This window comes from Chelonoidis abingdonii, chromosome 20 (genome assembly GCF_003597395.2).
Source record: "Chelonoidis abingdonii isolate Lonesome George chromosome 20, CheloAbing_2.0, whole genome shotgun sequence".
Lineage (NCBI taxonomy): Eukaryota > Metazoa > Chordata > Testudines > Testudinidae > Chelonoidis > Chelonoidis abingdonii.
This window is the reverse complement of record NC_133788.1, coordinates 8,506,519-8,527,947: the sequence shown is the minus strand read 5'-3', so window position 1 is coordinate 8,527,947 and position 21,429 is coordinate 8,506,519. Positions and strand designations below refer to the sequence as shown.

The 21,429-nt window shown below is 47.7% G+C and overlaps 1 protein-coding gene across 4 annotated transcripts in view; it reads right to left on the bottom strand.

Annotated features, from left to right (window-relative positions):
• GTF2IRD1 (GTF2I repeat domain containing 1) overlaps positions 1-21,429 on the bottom strand; it is a 174,848-nt gene that overhangs the window by 88,947 nt on the left and 64,472 nt on the right. For all 4 annotated transcript variants that reach the window (XM_075073922.1, XM_032786946.2, XM_032786950.2 and 1 more), the window contains exons 3-4: positions 15,655-15,796; positions 1,975-2,121 (exon numbers count right to left, since the gene is read on the bottom strand). In XM_075073922.1, the coding sequence (XP_074930023.1) occupies positions 1,975-2,121; positions 15,655-15,796 (289 nt within the window). The remainder of the gene's footprint in view (positions 1-1,974; positions 2,122-15,654; positions 15,797-21,429) is intronic.

The following is a 21,429-nucleotide window of genomic DNA, read 5'->3' as shown; positions in this document are numbered from 1 at the left end:
ATCTGAAAGCCGTGAGGAGGATCTGAACACCCACTGTAATGGGACATGGTATCCAAATCCCCATTAAGTGATTTCTAAAATCTTGACTTCTAATGATATGGCACAGAGCAATACAATGGACTTGCCCAAGCTCGCCCCAGCAGACCAGGGGCAGAACCAGGAACAGAACCCAGGTAACTTGTCTCTTTACTTGGCTACAAAGCACTTAGCACTCTGGGTGCTACACAGAAACTAATAACAAGACTGAACTGATTCTAGATAACGGACTGCAAAACCACCATGGGAATGCCAAATTATAAACACAACAACAAATCTGACCTTCACTGCTAAGGGCTGAGATTCAGTCTATCAGTCCCCTGTTCATCTTCAGGCAAGCAATGCATTTTCTTTGTAAAACAAGCATTCAAAGGCACGTGAAGTGACACAAAGTGAGTCAATGGATTAGGGATTATCATTGTTCTTCCGAGACTTACCTGACTCCCCTGCAAACTCTCAGCTGAGCTGGGACCAGTTTCCAACATATACTTGGGCAATATTTGTAATCACCTGTGCAGTAACCAACTTCCATTTAACCCTGCTTGGGCCGTGGCTGCCTATGCACCCCTGGGGCCAGAACTTTTGAACCTGAGACTATAGCCAGGAAGACAACTATTTCTCAGTGGGTCTAATTTGTCACTGTGCAGAAGGCCACCACACTGTCTAGGCAATATTTCAACCTGACTGAGGATTTAAGTGGGACGAAAGTGATGTAAGCCCTTGCACTGGCTCTCAGCAAGGGGCAAATTTCACTCTGCGGGAATATCCTGGGGTGCATTCTCATTTTGCTAACACAAATGTGTTTTCACTACTGTTGGCCCAACCTGGATTATATAAAGGTGAGCTGGAAGCCTGTCGCATTTTGTGCATGTGCAACTGCTGCCATCTTGGCCAACAGTAGGATTTGAACCCAAGACCTCCAGAGCTAAATGCCTATACAGCTGCAGCGTGATCTAAAGCTCCCTAGCTGGGGCTGTAACAACTCCTATCCTCTGTGGATCAGGCACAGCGAGAGACCTGTCACACACAGTCAGTCATCGGTAGGTTACATCAGAAAAACTGTGGTTAGCTACATTTTAACTGCGGTGTCTTTATTACTGGGGAAGATTTATGAGCTAGAATGAAACTAGCTTGCGTCTTGGAGCTCAGGTTGTAGGACTCTTAGGAAAATCATCTTTTTCCTTCAAAAGTCAAATCTGGCATTAAAACCACCTTAAAAGCCACATTAGGGATAAAGCCACATTTTACAAAATCTGCTGAGAGCACAGCATTGGTCTGGAAATGCTGCAGGGACAGCATTTCTAAGGACATCTCCCCACACATACACACATTAATTTATTCATTGGCACATTTAGGTAACGAGCCATGGAATAGTCTCTTCTAGGGCCTTTCTGCAGAGGAAAACGTTAACAATTAGGCCCATTGATTTCAACGGAGTCAACATGATGTACACTCTGTGTCTACAAGGGAATAAAGTTCCCTTCATAATCTCTTAAGGGCCTGATACCGCACTCACCCAGTGACAAAAGGGCTACTGACTTCAGTGGGGTGCAGGATTGGGCTCTGAGAGCCAGCTTCAATAAAGCACCCAAGCACATGTTTAAATCTATCCCTACTCATCCCAGCACTTAAGTCAATTGGACTTAAGCAAGTGCTTACAGGGGCAGATTTCTAAAGGGATTAGTCAGTGCTCCACTAAAACAAGGACAGACTTAAAGCACATGCTTAAGTTAAAGTGAAGCATGTGCTAACCGCTGTGCTGAATCGGGGCCACGAGGGATCACGATGCAATGGCTAGATTAGAGCAGGTTTGAAAGATGTAGCCACAACTACATACAGGCCCAGTTTCTCAGCATGTCAGGGTGATAACGGGCCTTCAGCTGTTGGTGAGACCAGTCCCATCAAAAAGAACCCAAATGGAATGGTAAAGATTCTTACTATAAAGCACATCAAACACTTCCTCTACCATCTTCCTGAGTAGGTAAATGTCTGATCCTTGATGCGGGGAGACCCTCGGGATGCTCCGGCCACAGTCCTTTGCCTTCTTCTGGAAATCTGCATCCTGCTCTTTCCTCTGCTGACCTCCTGAAGGAAAAGCAAAAAGAAAGAGAAAGTGGAAATGCCTGGAGGAAGGGGAGGGTTTTGGTGACGGTGGTTCCCCCCATCACCCTCAGTTGACCATGACATGCACTGGAGTCAAGGTCACTGGGAGTTTTGATTGTCAAGCATTCTGGAGTGAGCTCCCAAATGACTCCGGTTTAAAACAACAAGGGCTTGGTTTTCAAAAGCTCAGGGTGCCCACAATTCCAGCGAACATCAGCGATGGCTGCAGCCGCTCAGCTCCCCAGATGTTCAGCCCCACAGTGTCCCCAGTCCACAAGGGCTGCTCAAGTCCCTACATACCACTGGACCACTAATGCTGGGTTTAAATCCATCCCTGAGCAAAAGGACAACAAAATGCAGATGCACCACGTTACTTCTATCTGAGCACAACAAGTTACCCATGAAGGGTGGGATTTTCCCATCTGCCTAGGGGATCTGGACACCCAGTTCCCATTGTAAATTAATGACAATTGTGCATTCAGCAGCTTTGAGGAAAAACTTCCCCACCTTTGCGCTATGAGTGCTGGTTGGTGGTAGCTATGGTGGAAATGTACGATCATAAGAGCCTCTCAACGCCCAGTGACAAAGGGTTTACTGTCATAGACATAGAATTAGACATAGAATATCAGGGATGGAAGGGACCTCAGGAGGTCATCTAGTCCAACCCCGTGCTCAAAGCATGACCAATCCCCAGACAGATTTTTGCCCCAGTTCCCTAAATGGCCCCCTCAAGAATTGAACTGAAACCCTGGGTTTAGCAGGCCAATGCTCAAACCACTGAGCTATTCCTCCCCCACAAACAGCAACTCCTATCAGCCCTGTACACCTAACACATTGCTGTCGCAGTATTTATCCATAAACAACGTCATGTAGAGGGTCAAAAGCTTATCCCCTATCTGCCACCATCAGCATTGCAGGATGTGCATATGCATGTTATTCACGAAATAGGTACTTACTAAGAACACCCTTAAACTATATGTGACCAGGCAGGGCAAATAAACACATTTTTTCCCAGACAAAGGAATGTCGATTTACCCGTCTGCCTCGTTCTCCAATGTAAATCAGACATTGTGCAACTAAACACAAAGCAAGCTTCATTCACATATTAACTTAAAAGGGAAAGGAATTTAAAGGAGAATGAGAAAGACGATCTGGCATCAGCACCCCAAGGAACATAGAGCAGGAGAAAAGAACTTTGTCTATGGGTACACAGCAAATGGATACCTTTCAAAGATTCCTCTTCCTTATAGTTCAGGCAAAGGGAACCTCTTGGTGGTCCATGATGGAGGGAACAAAACAGACAGTGCATTTTGGATCCTGGAAAGCTGGATCCTGGCCCAGGGGACTGGAGATGCTGAGAGGTCACTTTAGATGAGAGATGTAACTTAGACAAAGATTGCATCCTGCTAAAGTGGTGTTTAGTCTCTTAGAAGCATGTTATAACTTTTGCTTTAATTGTAATCATACCTGTTTCTACTACTCTCTCTCAGGTTTCCGAGTGGAAGTCGTGTTAGTCTGTATCAGCAGAAACAATGAGGAGTCCTTGTGGCACCTTAGAGACTAACCAATTTATTTGGGCACAGGCTTTCATGGACTAGAATGCTTATAGTCCACGAAAGCTTATGCCCAAATAAATTGGTTTGTCTCTAAGGTGCCACAAGGACTCCTTGTTGTTTTTACTCTTACTCAGTGTCACTTGAATCTCTATCTTTGTAAATAAACTTCTCTTTGTTTGAATCACAAAGTGTGAATTCTTAGTGGAAGCAAGAAAGATGGTGAGTACAGTGTCTCTTTGGAGGCAGCAGACTTGGTAATTAACGTGTATCCAGGGACTGGATACCGCAAGGTACCGCTCTTCCAGGGGGCTCCAGAACTGGGGTGCACCAAGTGTTACCTGCAAGGCAAAGTCAAGGCTGGCAGAGTTCTGAGAAGTTTGTCAGGGGTAGCTCACAGACTGGGGAGACAGGGAGCCATCCCCCAGTTCAGTACCAGCACCTCTCTCTCGCTGAAGCAGGGGTTTAACAAGGTGACCCGCACTCCTGGGAGCCCCAAGAAAATGTCCCAGCAGGCTTTTGATACCCTTGCTCAGAGCAGGTCTAGAGGACACACTGGTAAGGTCACCTAAGGCCAGGTCTACACTGCGAGATTAAATCGATTTTAGATACGCAATTTCAGCTACGAGAATAGCGTAGCTGAAATCGAATATCTAAAATCGATTTACTCACCCGTCTTCACCGCGCGGGATCGATCCGCGCGGCTCGCCGTGTCGAATCCGGAAGTCCGGTCGTCTAGCTGGAGTTCCGGAATCGATCTAAGCATGCTCTGGGATCGAGATATCGCGTCCAGACCAGATGCGATATTTTGATCCCCGAGCAATCGATTTTAACGCTCCGATAGGGCACGTCTATACTACGCGCCCTAAGTCCTAGCTGAGCTAGGCCATCCACCAATGGACAGTTAGAGACCTTTGTCATCAGAGTGTAGACAAGGCCTTGCAAACCACCAAAGCAGCAGCAGTCAGTCAGTAGCAAGGCACTTTGAAGCAGGACTGCAAGAAGGCACCGCAATGTCACTTTCTACATCACAGAGACCATACAGCCCCCTTCATTTATTGCATTAAAGTTTTGTTTAAATTATCTTCTCTCCCAACAGATTGGTTTGGGTTTTTGTAAATGACAGAAAATCCTGCAGAATTCCAAAAAGCCACGGAGGAGTTACAAGAGCATGGGAAGCCAGGAAAAGAAACTCCAATACATAGAAGACAGAGAGCCTCTCAGTGCCACTGATTTAAACAATACTTTACACCATACAAATATTAAAACAGCTCCAACGCCCCTGCTACATCCATTCCCTATCCCACATCCTCCCCCACTACACTGGACGAAAGATAGAGTCCAGCCACCACCATAGGACAGAGAAAGGTTCAGAACTTTCAGTGTTCTCCCCTTCCAACCATGAAAGGGCCAGAACTCACCCGCCCAGCACCAATCCCGGATATGCCAGCCCCTTTTCCTGATTTCTCACACACAGCTTCACTGAAACTATTGTGATTAATTGGCCAGTGTACTTCCTTTCACTGGATTTAATCTGCTTAGCCCTCAGTTTTTCTGAAAAGCAAATCCCCCTTGCTTGAAGGCTTTCTTACTCCTCAGTGTTGCGCAGCTCTGTAATACCAGCGATTCCCTGCTAATTTCCCCCATTAAACCTCAGCTAAAGCGTATCTCCAGCAACAATTTCCTTGCATCTCTAAACGCACAGAAAATTAACGACCACAAACACATTATTGCCATACATTCTAAACCTATTCACTAGGGATTTTTGATGGCAAAGGACTAATTCTTTCATTGTACTCTGCAGACTCTTGCCAGTGATGTGCCCGGATGCTGTTTGATTGCTTAAGGAGGAACTGATAGATCCCTTCTGCTTTTGTCTGTAACAATCCTCTATGCAAATAGGAAACTGAGCTATTGCTTTTTCAAGCCAGCTGTGATTAAACACCAGCCACATAATGCAGCAGGGCAATAACCAGAATATATGTTGATAAATGAAGCTCGAGTTACAGTGACCTGCTTCCGATCCAAGAGTCCCAGATGCTCAGTACCATGTGGAAGGCAACCAAAGTGACGAAGCACAAACAGTCTGGGAGTATGGGACAGACAGAGAGAGCAGACCATGTAAACACAATGAACATCCCTATAACAGAGAGAGGGACTCTTCTCAACATTTGAGGTTCCGCTTTCCTATGGATCATTAACAATAATAATATATTTACACTTTAACCCAGTGAACCCAAAGTTTCACCGGTTTAACTAAAGGTGAGATTCTAAATTGACACAATTAAGGTGGTCCAGAACCACTCGACGACTAATTTAAGCCTGGATTACACAAGTTTTTCGAGCATCAGTACAGGTAGAAGGACATACCAACCCAACAATAAATCTGTCCACACGAGGATTTGCGCCGATTTAGCTAAATTGGATTTTAAACCCATTTAAGCGGAGCCGGCGTAACTTCCACATGCAGACAAGGGCCTGATACAACACCTCTTCATTTGAGGATTTCAAAGCACATTGGACACGTTAAATAATCCTTGCAATACCTCAGGAAGGACTGAGAGGGGCAGGAAATCACTGAGACACTTCAGCAGTGTCTGCACTTTTGGGCAATCTCCTGCTAATTAATTATCCCAGTGCAACTCCAATGCTGGAAACAAGAGAGGACGCAGTAACAGAGAGTGGGCGCAGGAAGGTCGGGACAACACAAGGGAGAGAAAGGCCACTGAACACTAAAGTACTGACTGCACTAGTACTCACCCCGTTGCTCATCATCAGGAGGCCTGGTGGTAACAGTACGGGGGAGATTGCTCGTGCTGATAAAGTCAGGTAGAACAAGGGACTCACTACTCCCTCATTTCAGTAACCAAGGTCAGAGCAGACATCGGACTCTCAGAACACCAACTATTCTCCATTACGTGAGCTGGGACAAGGAGCGTTGTGCTGCTGGCTGTGGACTGTGATTCTAGCCAAAGCGGCTGGGTGCCTGCAGCTGATTTCAATCTAAATAAATCCAAACTAACTAAGGTGCCACACTGGCAACAAGACTATAACAAACAATGATAAGAGGCGGGCGCCATTTTGTTTAGTGCACCAAAACCAATGAGAGGTTCATACACACATCCGAGCACCATTCGGCTCTGCAGCGGGCGTTAGCGTAACCTAAGCCTGAGAGATGAGCACATTCCTGCAGACACAGGATCGGAAATAAGAGATACTGGAGGGAAAAAAAACCAAAAACCTTTACACTCACTTAATCCACTCCTCAGCCGAAGCAGAACTGTTCCGTGGAGCGGAAGGACGTTCAAATTATTAGACAATGGGCTTGTCCACAAAAAAGTCTGTGGCAAGCCGGGGTATAAATCTACCCTATCCGTCTATGGGACTCTATCGCCCAGTTCCCTAGTGTACTCAGATCTACTCGTTTCACAGCAACAGGGTCCACATGGGCATTTAGCGCACACCGGGCTAGCGTAGGGTAGATTCACACCACAGCTTGCCATTAACTACGTGGTCATGTAGACAAGCCCTAGGACTCGAGACACCTGAGTTCATTCCTCTGCGAGCCTGGGCAAGTCACTTTATTTGTCCATCCCTCAGTTCCACACCTCCTTTCTCCCACCCTTTCATTATGTTTTGTCTTAGGCAAGCTCTTCAGGGTTGAGACCATCTCTTACTATGAGCATGTGCACCTGGGACAATTGGTGAGGCCTCATCTGGAGTACTGTGTCCAGTTTTGGGCCCCACACTACAAGAAGGATATGGAAAAACTGGAAAGAGTCCAGCAGAGAGCAACAAAAACGATTAGGGGGCTGGAGCACATGACTTATGAGGAGAGGCTGAGGGAACTGGGATTGTTTAGTCTGCAGAAGAGAAGAATGAGGGGGGATTTGATAGCTGCTTTCAACTACCTGAAAGGGGGTTCCAAAGAGGATGGATCTAGACTGTTCTCAGTGGTAGCAGATGACAGAATAAGGAGTAATGGTCTCAAGTTGCAGTGGGGGAGGTTTAGGTTGGATATTAGGAAAAACTTTTTCACTAGGAGGGTGGTGAAGCACTGGAATGGGTTACCTAGGGAGGTGGTGGAATCTCCTTCCTTAGAGATTTTTAAGATCAGGGTTGACAAAGCCCTGGCTGGCATGATTTAGTTGTGGATTGGTCCTGCTTTGGGCAGGGGGTTGGACTAGATGACCTCCTGAGGTCCCTTCCAACCCTGATATTCTATTCTATTAAGTGTCTCTGCCCCCCTAAAAATACCAGAGGTGCATGCATACACATCTGCATACCCTAGAAGGACTCAATACTTGTCAAGTGGGAAAAGGATGAAGCCATTAGGAAAAGAAATGTAATTTTCCATCTTTTTAGAAGATACTACAATAATAGGAAGTGGGCGAGGGGGGGAAAACGAAGCTATACGTGGGGAGAAAGCCAACAGACAGCAGGACCTTTTCATGTCTTCCTCAGTATTTGATGTTCAAGCCTTTATTGTTTCAAAAAAACAAAACAAAAAAACAAAAAAAAACAAGCTTTTCATGAAGTTAACTTAGAACAGACTTTAATGTTTCCAGCTGCATTTTACAGCTCTCTCAAGTTGTCTGCTATCTCTCCGATCAAGCTGTACCAAGCCTCAAAACACTCTGTAGAAGCCTAGCACAATTCCACAGTAATCCAACAGAAAAGTACCTCAGTGACACGCATGGGATGACTAGCTCCTCAGGTCAGCGCCTGCTAGTTGTGTTTGCATTGTCCACCCGGGTCTCTTCCACCTTCCTGAGCTCAGTGAGCATTTTGCTGCAACCTTGAGTGGTTTTTTTGTCTCTAAGGCCTGGGCTGCCCTTTCTTTGCTGGCAAATACTGCACCTGCTTAACTGCTAAGAAATGCCCCAGCTGCTCATCACAAACTGGATTAAAGGTTCTCTCCTTCTATGCCCTTCTCTTCTTTTAGGCTGGCGTCAGTGACTTCGAATGGTGTTGAAGTCCCAGAGTTAACAGCTGCACCATCAAAAGCGAGCACAGAATGGATGCTGGGTTTCCACATTGCACACTGGGATTTGGAACATACCGATCAGGAGATTTCGGAGTCTTATCTGCTGTTCCTAATACACCTGCTTCAGTTTTTAGCTGCCAGAGAAACTTCTGACAAGAGAAAGCCGTCAGATAGAAATGCGGCTGTACAAATCCAGGAGGCACACGCTCACCATACAGACTGAACAGACAATGTCCCCACACACAAAAGCAGTCCTCATCTCAATCAGCTCAAAACTGCTCCAGAAATTCAGCTTGCACCACCAGCCATCTCATCCCAGGCCAAGCAGAAGACCTGGGGCCCAATCCTCAGCTGATGTAAATCAGTATGTTTCTCTTTAACTGCAGTGGAGTTTGGGCAGTTTTCAGCAGTGACCCAAGGAGCCCCTAACCAGGGGAATGTGGTAATACAGCCTTGCTTGTGCCCCAATGAAGTCAGTGGAAAAACTCCCCTTGACTTCAATAGTGCAAGTGCAAGGCCTGCATAAAACTAAGACTTGGCTAGTAGTTCTACATGAAAGTAGGTGGGAAAGAGGCCTCTCTGAGCCTCTTTACCTTCACACTCAAGATCCTGCATCACAATAGCTCTCCTTCCAACCAGAATGTGGGCAGGGGGATAGAAGCAGCTTCTCTGAAGACCATCAGCTCTGCTCTAGAAGGTTCAGGCCAGAGTTACCATCAGGCCAAAGAAGCGGATAATGAACAAAGCAAGGCCCTCCTAAAGTCTTCCTCCTGCTAGTGAGTGCCCCTTCCATGTGCTAGGCCCAGAGCAAAGGGCCATGTCCGAGTCCCCAGTGGGGAGGGCCTCATCCATGGGACGGATTCTGGTCTCACCAGCATGTAGTCCCACTGATTATTCCCTGCTTCTGCTGCTGTACGCAAGAGGACAACTGGCCCCTCGCTTGTTGTGTTTCTTCCAGCAACATTTCTCACAAACTCCTTTGGTCTCTGAAGCATTTGTCTGGTTTTTCAACAGGAATTTGCCTTTCATTAACTGCTCTGCACTTTAAAGTAAAGTGGCTGGCGTGGTGTAAGTGAGGAGGGCAAATCCAACCATCCAATACCATGGCAAACAATTGTCCCCTTGGTGGGCGGTGTTGAGCACCCACTAGCAAGTGCCGGCCACCTCTGATAGCTACAACAACATTTCCCACTCAATTTTACATATATTGAGGAATGAACAACCTTAGTTTGCATTCAGCAGGAGAGAGAACAACAGAGAATCTTGAAGAGCATAGAGAATGGGAAATGACGAAGAGAATCTGCCAGTGCCCCTGGACATCACACCTTGCAACGATGGAAGGAGTTGCCAGCCTGAAGCTCTCCTCGAGCAAGAAACACATTTTGTTTACAATACGTTCTAGACAGTTTCTCATTAGGGCGAGGAAGGATGTGGGGGGAGATGCTCACTTGAAAAGTTTTCGGTTCTTTCTGCTAAGCAGTCATTTAACGATCAAACCCTTCTAAGGCTCTCCCATCCCGACTAGACATTAATTCTCTTTTATTGACATTTCACCTTTATAATTGCCAATTCCCCTTAATATTTCAGGGAAGGCTGCACTAAATGAGCATGCTCAAGTGAGGTCTGTGTGCTCAGAAACACTGCTCAGTAGATAACAGGCTTCTTATAACTTTCAGTGATGTCTGCTTTAGATTATTTTAGATCCTTTCTAATGGGGCAACTAGACTATAAATCAGAGGCATTTTCAGGGATGCTTTACAATGCATGCCAGCTGGAAGAGCCTTCTCTAGTGGAGAAAAGCGTGGCCCTTTAAAATTCAAGGCAGTTATCAGATTTCACCCCATCTCAAGCATCTGCTGTGCAGTCAGAACCCCATCATCAAAACTTTGTATTTCATACCAGTTATGGTTCCATTTTTACAACACAGGAAATTAAATTGAAGGGAGAAAGAGCTTAGATTAAACTTCAGGTGCCTTGGGCTGCCTCTATAAAGGTAGATTTCAATTTGACCTAATACAAGAGTAGTTTATTATCTATGATTGATAGATTCACTGGCAACCTTCAGGCAATGGGAACCACAGAATGACCAATTTGGTTTTTTAATATAGAACATTTAGCTTCCTACTCCAGACCAATCTATTTTTTACACCTTCTACATTACGCTTCACCTCTGAATCGGTCCACATATGTGGTGTGAATGGGATGTAGACACCTGCAACCCTTTCTAAATGCCTCATGCCAGGCAAAGGCTCACTTGGAAAATTAAAAAGCTTGAGACTGATAGTTATCAAAGGGTGGATTTCTCAGATTACAATAAACCAGAGTGAAAGATCTCAGCCTCCCCACCCCAGAATGAGAGAATACCAATAGAGGAAGGGAGAAATCTTCCACAAAGCCAAGTGCACAAGTTAGATTAGACCCCAGGCACACTTTGCTGGTACAGTTGGCACAGATGCAGGGAATAATCCAAGCAGACACTGACCCTGGCAGCTTTATAAGGCTAATATTTTCCCGAGCATCAACTGTTCCTGAGCAATTTCTCCAGCGTATTAAGCACAAATACTATTTCCATCAACAACAGGCACACACACACAGTTTATTTTTGCCACCTAATTTCTATTACACGAGACTTTAGTATTTAGTGCAGCCAGCATGTGCAAAAAAAAAAAAAAAAAAAAAAAATCTGCTCTCCATTTGTGTCTGACTTCCTATCTCCCTCTGAAACCATCATTAGTTGTGATGCAGCACAGGCACTCATTCCAGACCCAGGCAGGATATATGTCCTACTTCAGAAATCCAGCAGCAGAAGAACAAATGGTTTGAGTTTAGCAGCTGTGTGCTGATGGTAGGAACAGATTTCCTCACGTTTCAAGCCCCTTCCTTGCCTCACCACTCAAGATTACCGAAGGAGCACTGGGACCAGAGCATCACGTCAGGGCAGGACACAGCAGCATCAGGCTTTGGGTTCATCATAAGTAGCGCAACTGAGAGTAGTGCCATCATGGGAACAGGAGATGGGCAACAGGATGGGGCTGTGCCTTGAGCCACCAAAAGCCAGGAGGGAATGACTGGTCTCAGTGTTAGATTGGAACATTCACTGTGGGTGGTGGCATCTCACAGCTGTGGGAGAGGAAGAGTGAGTGACTGACTGACTGAAGCAGGGGAGAGATAGCTCAGTGGTTTGAGCATTGGCCTGTTAAACCCAGGGTTGTAAGATCAATCCCTGAGGCAGCCATTTAGGGACCTGAGGCAAAATCAGTACTTGGTCCTGCTAGTGAAGGCAGGAGACTGGACTCAATGACCTTCAAGGTCCCTTCCAGTTCTATGAGATAGAAAGGTATATCTCCATGTTTTAATGACTACCAAGCACCCTCAAACCACCCTAGTAGCAACCAGAGGGCTTCCCTCAGTGACTAACAAGGTGTGCATCATACAGAACAGCAGCCTGTTCTCTTACAATTATTTACCCTGTAAGGCCTACCTAGGAGATACAAACAAAATGAACTCTTCCTGCCAGGAATTTCTCTTGTTCTTGCAAGGAGATGAGAAAGTGAGAGCAAAGCACTAGCTTGTGTGCCAAAGACATCCTCCGCCACAGTGATCATGGGCTCAGAGACAGGAGATTTAGGTTTCCTGTTCATAGGCCTTTCTTCCTAGCAGCAGACGCTGGCCACCAGTACATTCTTTTAAATTGCCTTCCCTCCACAATCCTTGCATCATCTGCAGCAGCATTTCACCTATAGGTAAAGAACAGAGCAGGAGAGCAGCCACATTCTGAAAAAGGCCCCTGCAGGAAATGGCACGAGAAAGAGGGCAGGGTGTGGGGAGTTGATCAGCTGGCAAACTGCAATAAACTACATTGCCTCTGCAATATGCTTGCACTCCACTGGCTTGAAAAAGGAAAGCATTGACCTTGCTTCTTTACTGACACTGTCCAGCAGTGCATTGCAATTTCATCTTCTCTCTGGCATTGCAAGAGAAAAAGATAATGTCTCTTTCCTGTCAATTTATTTTCTAAGAAATTGTAAATCCACCAATCTGGCACAGATAGGTTGAGTCCCTTCCCTGCAGTGTGCAGAGGCGTACAGAGCCGTCAGTCATGAGCTGCCCTTTGCTACTGGCCTACCCACTTCCTGTTTGCCAGAGTCCTCCAAAAGCCAAAGTACTGATCATAACATTAACTGTGAAACTCTAAAATAAAGCAGGCACACAACTAAAAATATGATGTCCAATTTAGTCCAATTAGAGAGGCCAACACCCAAAACCTGAAACTGAGGGTGGATCCGGATTAGTGGACTTGAGATCTCGGAGGAAAGAAATTGACTGATAAGAGAAATTTTTCTCTTGGATTTAAGACATGCCCACTGACCTGGCACTGATGGGATGTGACCAGTGGCAAAAAAAATTCTGGAAGGAAGAAGATAATAGTGATAGAGCGTAATTCTGTTCTCATGTGTCCACAGGAGTGAGTCCATTCATGCACCAGAAAACGTCGCACACACCTCCTGAAGGCTGCGTCTGACGGATCAAAGTTACCATCAGCAGACTGTGGCCACCATACTGTGGCTCTCAAGGTTCCCAACTGCAAATGTCTTTGCCTTATAACATTCTAAGAAAGCAGCTGCTGAGAATCATGCTGTGAAATCTTTGAATAATTTTCCCCCTCCAACTTGTGATAGCAAATAGGGAGTTTGGTTTGCTGAATTCTCTGGTCCAATTTGGGTAGATCTTTAGGGCTGTCATTTATGTCCAGGTTTTCTCTTCACTTGTATTGGCATGGAGCAGAAAAAAGGAAAGGAGAACAATTCTCTGATTCAGTGAGCTCAGCTTTGGTGCGAGCACAGGGGATGTCCTCAATACTACTTTGTCTGAATGAAAAGCACAGAATTGCTGTGTGATAGATAGGGCACCTAGCCCAGAAATTCTCCAAAACTTAGAGACAAGGACGGTGAGGGAATCTCTCTTACTGGAGTCCTGGACTACCTTCTGCTGGTGGAAGAAAAGCTTCAGAATCACAGAGCTATTCTTCAGGTCTCGGAAAGGTAACCAGAGTGTCACAGCTATACAGAACGTGGGACAGAATGTTACACAGAAGGTGTTAACATGTTGCAAGAAACCAATTCAAATGAAGCGGGCAATTAACACCTCTGCAACCAGAGGACAAAGGAGGATTAGGAGGTTACAAATTGTTTTTAATGAGACATAAAACCAGCCACTCTGTTGAGACCATGATTCTAGTGTCTAGCTGAGTTATGAATTTAAGTTGCCAGACTCACTGCAAGCTATTTCTAGTCATTCTTGAAATGGGCTAGTGCCACCAACTGTTTTGCCCATGTGCTGGCTTTGCAAGACCAGGGCTATACATGCAATTAACAGCCACAGTCTAGCCCAAAACCTTCCAGCATTCAAAGGAGGGTACCTTTTTCTGATCCTTAGGACAGTGCCTTTCCCTAAGGTCCTTGCACCCTGTGAGTGCAGCTCTTGAAACATAGGGAGACAAGGCAAGAGGCTTACAGGAAACCTCAGGCCACCCTACACTGTAGTTCCATCTCAGCTGGGCCTCAGCGTTATGGTGACCTAGATCACTTCGGGAGAGACAACAGTGTATAACCCTTACACCGAGCAGGCTGGAGTGGCTGCCATTTCTTTAACCTCTGGACCCAAAGATTAGCTCTATTTTACCATGGTGTCAAAGAAAGAGAAAGGAAAATGAACAGCTGTACTTGTGGCACCTTAGAGACTGAGGGTATGGCTACATTTGCAACTGTACAGCGCTGCCGCAGCAGCACTCTGAAGTGCAAGTATGGTCGTGGCGCCAGCGCTGCAGGTACTTCACCTAAACATGGGGATTAGCTTACAGCACTAGGGCACTGTTTACACTGGCGCTTTACAGCGCTTTAACTTGCTGTGCTCAGGGGTGTGTTTTTTCACACCCCTGAGCGAGAAAGTTGCAGCGCTGTAAAGTGCCAGTGTAGCCAAGGCCTAACAAAGGAAAATGACTTTCTTATGATCCTGAAACAAGTTCCATGGGAGCTGAAGCACAATACATCAGGAGCGCTACCTACACCCTGCAAGGAAGGACTGTAGAAGAAATTGAGTCTTTAGTGACCTCCGGGGAGGTGGCGGGAGGAGAGATGGCTGTGGCTGGGTCTGCTGGCTCGGGACTGGGAGGGGTAACCTGCTTTCCCAGTGTCCACGTCACCTCTTCACAAGGACATGCTGGGCCTTGGCACAGATAACACAGACAGAGGAGGATGGCGTAACACTTATGTCCGACTCTCTTCACATGGTTCTCCATTTGCCTGCAGGTTTCCCCTTGCTGATGCTAGTGTCTTGCTAAGCCTCTGGGATGGGGACCAAGAAAGCATGGCCAAGAGTGCCTGCATCGTCATTCCACCCGACGCCCGGGGACCTCGCCACTCCGCAGGCCGACTTGCAGGGGGTCATGGTGGGGACCGAAAGGTAAGAGAACAAACATTTCTTCTCATGCCCTGCAGGGAAGTGTTTTGCCAGTGCCCCTAACCAACAAACACCCTGGGCCTAATTCTCCTTTACATGAAGGGCCCTTTGTGGCAGTGAAAATGGGCCTCAAAGAAAGAGCGAACGTAACTGGCATCCATTTGAAGGCCTCTTTACATGGCCAGCGTGGCACAAAGAAGCACTTGTGTAAAACAGAATCCAGCTCGCAGGGAGCCAAGGCAAGTTACAGTCCTGTACTACAGCCACCAAAGAAGGAAGGCAAGTTGTGACCATGAGCAGAGTCCGCCTCTGCTGGCTACAGAAAAGGGGCCCAAGCTATCCAGCAGTGGCCTTGCCACATGGAAGATGAACATCATACAATAAAGTAGCAAAGAAACCAAACACATCATTTGAATTTGCCACTAGCATTCTACATTCACCTCAGCATCATGTGAAACGCACTCTTGGTTACCAAGCATGGACCTGGATTCTAACCCACACCAGGAGGGTACTTACTGCAGAACTTGTGAAAATCCATTTGCAGTTCTTTCCTTGTGTTCATAAAGATTCTCCCCTTCTCTGTCCCAACCACATAGGTACTTTCATCGTGAACTGCAATGCAGGCTACCTCGGCGTTTAGTTTGGAAAGTGCGGAACACTGGGGAGGTGGGAAAAGCAGTTGGGTTAGAAGAGGGAAAATGGAAAAGCATCTCATGTTCTCACATGGTCATCTATCAATTTAATGTGTATTTACGCAGTTATTTGCATTTCATATACACATTGTAAGTAGAGCCGCACATCACTTCTTCCATGAAACATTTTTTTTGAATGCAAAATGACTTATCAAAAACAAACAAACTAATAAACAAACAAACATTTTCATTTTAGTGTAAAACTTTGTTTTTTCAGCGAACCCCCAGAAACAATTTGGCAACAATTTTCAGTTTGGACTTAAAAAAATTTTTCTTTAACCAAATCCCATACTTTTTTTTTTTTAAACCAAGAACGTCAGTGGGGAAAAAAAAAAAAAAAAACCGTTACCTACCTCTCGTAACTGTTGTTCTTCGAGATGTGTTGCTCATGTCCACTTCAATAGGTGTGTGTGCATGCCGCATGCACGATCATCAGAAGGTTTTCCCCTAGCGGTACCTGTTGGGTTGGCAGTGGAGCCTCCTGTAGTGGTGCCCTCATGGCAGTGTATATAGGATGCTGTCAACCCACTGCCTGCTCAGTTCCTTCTTACCAGAAGACTCTGATAGAGGGGAGGTGGGTGGGATTTTAAATGGACATGAGCCACACATCTTGAAGAATAACAGTTACGAGAGGTAGGAAATCGTTTTTTGTTCGAGTGCTTGCTCATTTCCATTCCAGTAGGTGACTCCCAAGCAGTTTCTCTGGAGGAGGGGTCGGAGTTCACCAAATGGCGTAACACTTGGCTGATTGTAGGACTGCCCTGCTGAATGCTGCGTCAGCCCTCGCTTGTTGGGTGATGGCATAGTGCAACGTGAAGGTGTGGATGGAAAACCACACTGCCGCCTTGCATACGTCTTGAACAAGAAACTGCACGAGGAAAGCTGAAGACGAAGCCTGAGCTCTTGCGGAGTGTGCCGTCAACGGCAGGGATGGAACCTTGGCCAGGGCATAGCACATTCTAATGCAGGATGTGATCCACTACGAAATGCGCTGGGATGAGATGGGAAGCCTTCTCATCCTTTTGGCGATTGCAATGAAGAGCTGTGGTGACTTACGAAATGGCTTTGTGCGTTCAGTGTGGAAGGTGACGGCATGCCTGACTTCCAAGGAATGGAGCATCTGCTCTCTGCCAGTGGCATAAGGATTAGGGAAGAAGACCAGTAAAAATATGTTCTGATTCACATGAAACCTGGAGACCACCTTGGGTTAGAAACGCATGGTGAGGATGCAGCTGAACCTTGTCTTTGTAAAAGTACAGGGGGGTTCAGATGTAAGCGCTCAGATACTCTTCTGGCCAATGTTATAGCCACCAGAAAAGGCAACCTTCCAAGAGATGTAGGGGAGAGGGCAGAGGGCCGGGGGCTCAAATGGAGGGCCCATGAATGTGGACAGGACCAGGCTGAGGTCCCACTGGGGAATGGAATGCCACACGTGGGAGTAAAGCCTGTCCAAGCCATTGAGGAATCAGCCCACCATGACGTTTCTGAAGACTGATCAACCTGTTGCCCCTGGGTGCAAGGCTGAGATGGCACTCCGGAGCACTTTTATAGATGATATTGCCAGCCCTTGTTGCTTCAGGTCCAGTCAGTAGTCCAAAATGAGGGGAACTGGTGCTTGCTGTGGTGGGATACCGTTCTGCAGGGACCAAATAGAAAACCACTTCCACTTTGCCAGATATGTGGCTTGAGTGGAAGGTTTCCTACTTCACAGGAGAACTTCTCTCACTGAGTGAAAACATTGGAGCTTCAACAGGTTCAATCACGGAGTTTCCATGCTATGCTCCAGGTAGGGCTGCTGGAGCTTGCTGTGATGAGGTCCGGGCATAAGGGAAGGGTTACTGGTCTGTAGACTTATAGGCTTAACAGCGTGGTGAGCCAGTGCCGGTGGACCACGCTGGTGCTATGAGGATCAACGAAGCCCTGTCCTGGTGGACCTTGAGGAGGACTCTGTATGAGAGGGAAGGGCGAGAATGCATGAAGCATGTGACTCATCCACGTGAGGTGAAAAGCGTCCACAATGGAGCCCGGGCTATGGTTCAGAAAGGAGCAGAACTGCTGGCACGTCCAGCCTGAGGAACGTAGTGCAGGCCAAGGCCAGATGCACTTCTGCTTGTGCCTGCGACTTGGTCTTGATGAGCCAGTCGTCCAGGTATGGAGGAAGGCTGCCATGAGTGCCATGCACTTTGTGAACACCCTGGGGGCTGTTGAGAGCCCAAACAGGAGCCCCATGAACTGGTAGCACTGGCCGCAAAGCAAAGAAACCATCTGCTGGGCGGGATAATGGAGATATGGAAGTAAGCGTCCTGCATGTTAAGGGTGGCATACCAGTCCCCCGGATCCAGGGAAGGAATGATAGAGGCTAGGGAGACCATGCAAAACCTGGCTTTATTGATGAATATATGGAGGTCTCGCAGATCCAGAATAGGTCACAGTCCACCCTTGGCGATAAGGAAATATCGGAAGAAAAATCCCTTGCCCCTGAACTCCAGGCACTTCCTGGAAAAGGAGTTGCTCGTGAGAAGGGTCCCTGAAGAGGGACAAGGAAGGTGAGTGGGAACAGAACTGGATAGAATATCCCACCCCATCATGCTCAGAACCCAGTAATCTGTTGTAATCTGGGACCAAGCACGGTAGAAGTGGGATAGCCAGTTTATTAAGGGAGGGTAAGGATCCAAACTGAGTCCTGGTGCTCTGTCCTCGTGCACACCCTCAAAAGTTAGGTGTTGGCCCCGGGGGCTGTTTGGATGAGCCCTGACCTTGGCCTGTGGAGAACTGCATCTGGCACCTCCTATTATTCCTGCCCCTTCTCCTGTCTGAGTCCTGCCTTGGGGGTCTGAGGTAGAAACAGGAGGGAAGGGGGAGGGCTGATGTTTGAAGGACTTCCTCTGGAGTGTGGAAGTGTCAATTCCCAGGGGCTTCCATGTCACCCTCAAGTCTTTCAGACTGTGCAAGCAGGTGTCCGTGTTCTCGTCAAACAAGCCCGCACAGTCAAAGAGCAGGTCCTGAATGGTGTTCTAGACTTCCAGGGGTATGCCGGAAACCTGTAATCAGGTGCTCAGTCTCATGGTGATTGGTGTGGCCATGGTCAGAGCCGCAGAGTCAGCTGATTCTAGGGCAGCCTGGAGGGAGGTCCTTGACACCACCTTGCCCTTCTCAAGAAGTGCTGCGAACTCCGGGCATGAGTCTGATGGGAGCAATTCCTGGACCTGAGCTAGCACTCTCCAAGAACTGAAGGCATAGGGCTGAGCCCTGCTTCCTGATTAGCAAGTCGATTTTATGGCCGAAAGAGGTCCAGCTTCTTAGCTTCCTGTGACTTTCGGGCAGGACCCAATTGACCTTGCTGCTTTTTGTGGTTTGCGCCTCACTACCAATGTTCCAGGCTGAGGGTGGGTAAAAAGGTGTCTGTATCCCTTCTGCGGCACAAAATACCTGTTTTCCGCCCCTTTGGCTGTGGGAGGTATGGAGGCCAGGGTCTGCCATAGCACCTTTGTGGTGTTCTGCATGGTCTTTATAAGGGGTAAGGCTACCTTAAAAGGACTCTCCAAGGCAACAATGTGGGTTCGAGCATGCGGCACTGCTCTCAGTTCCCAGTGCCGCATAAGAAGGTGGACAGGGGCCGGTCCCCCTCAGGAAACAGCACAGGGATCCCAGTGGGGTGTATCCTACGTCAGGGCACCATTGAGTCCGAGTCTTCTGGCACCTCCTCAGTCTGGAGATGCAAGTTCTGGGCCACCCTCCAAAGGTGGCCCTGGTGCACCCTATTGGGACTGTGGTAATGGAGGTGCTAACCGCCACCTCACCTGGCTAAGAGGATGAGGAGACCCATGGGACCGGGTCCTCCAGACCCTCAGGCTCTCTGGAGGCTGGCTCGGGTACGTCTGCCCTATTCAGGGCAGACTGTGGTGCTGGTACCACATGGGTTGCTGGGCTCAAGAGTTGCACCCACTTGTGAAGACCCAAGGTCCTTGTCACCTGGGGGGGGGGGTCTTCAGGTGCTGTGGGAGTATGGCACAGCATCGACGTGGCTGAAGGAGGAGCACAAGGTGCAGACACACCATGGACGCAGCCCTAGAGCCCTTCCCTTGAGCTGATGGTAGGCCCAAGGAGTACAAAAGGGCCACTGTACTGGCCCCTGCCACTGTGGGGGCCAGGATACTACTGGTGCCCGCACGTCCCGCGATCTGCGATGCTGGAACCAAGACCAGTACCAACTATGCTGGGAGATCGACAACTCATTATCAGAGTTAGACAAATAGTTTGAGCCAGACCATGGAGGAGCAGAACCCAACGGTGCTGGTGAACGGTACCGCGGTGATGGGGAGCGGTGCCATAGCATCGTTGGCTTGCCTCGTGTTGAATGAGTGGCAGTGCCGCCACTGGTGCTGCAAAACATGCCATAGACTGCGCCGTCACCATCGCCAGTGCCGGGCCCTGAGCCGCTGCTCACGCCTGCAGGACTCAAAGATATCCGGCATGGAGGGGAGATCAATCTCCTTCACCAACTCCTCCTGAGCTGGGGAGTCCACAAACACCAGACTCGATGGAATCCCGGCAGGGCCAGAGTCAACAGTGCCGGGATCTGAGGGCCAGGCTGCAGGTGCCCTGACGTAGGATACACCCCACTGGGATCCCTGTGCTGTTTCCTGAGGGGGACTGGCCCCTGTTCACCTTCTTCTTATGCGGCACCAGGGACTGAGAGCAGTGCCACATGCTCGAACCCACTTTGTGAGCTGGGGAGTGGTGTTGATGCTCCCTGGAGGAGCCTTTTTTCAGTGCCGCAGCGTCCTGCACTGAAGCCAGTGCGCTGCGCACTGATGTCGCTGGTGCCGCTTCCAGTGCCAGCTGAGGGTGAAGAGCCACTTCCATTAAAAGGAGCTTGAGGCAATAGTGCTGCTCTCTCTTTGTCCTGGGTCTTAAGCTCCTGCAAATGGAGCACTTCTCTGCTTGCTGGCCCTCACCCAGGCACTTAATGTGTGCAGATCGCCCTTGGGCTTAGGCTTCCCACAGCGTTGGCAGGATTTAAACCCCTGAGACAGAGGCTTACCCCAGCCAGGGTAGCTAGGAGGGCACCACTCCAGGGTGTTCCACAGTCAACCCAATGGGTACCGCTGGGGAAAACCTTCGGACGATCGTGCACGCGGTGCGCACACACCCACTGGAATGGACATGAGCAAGCACTTGAAGAACAGAACAAAAAACATTTGCTAAAATTTCCCGTGAAAAATTATTAGCATTTTTAATCGGTTCTAATTAAAAAGAAAGAATTGCAGGGAACTTTTAGTTCAATGACGAAGTATTTGCTGGCTAGCAGTCAAAGTCTTCATCAGTCAAGACCCTTTCCTTCTGTATTCAATCAAACCGGAAATTATGGGCTATTATCCACCCATTGTTCCTGACTATATGTTTCCAATGTTGTTGTTAATTATTTGTATTCTTGTAGCATCTAGAAACCCCATTTGAGAGCAGAACCATATTGTGCTGTGCTGCATAAATCCATAGCAACCAATGGCCCCTGCCCCCCAAGAGCTTACAATTTAAATAGACAAAGAGCGGAAGAACCGAAATTTTATTATCCTCCTTTGACAGAGAGGGGAACTGT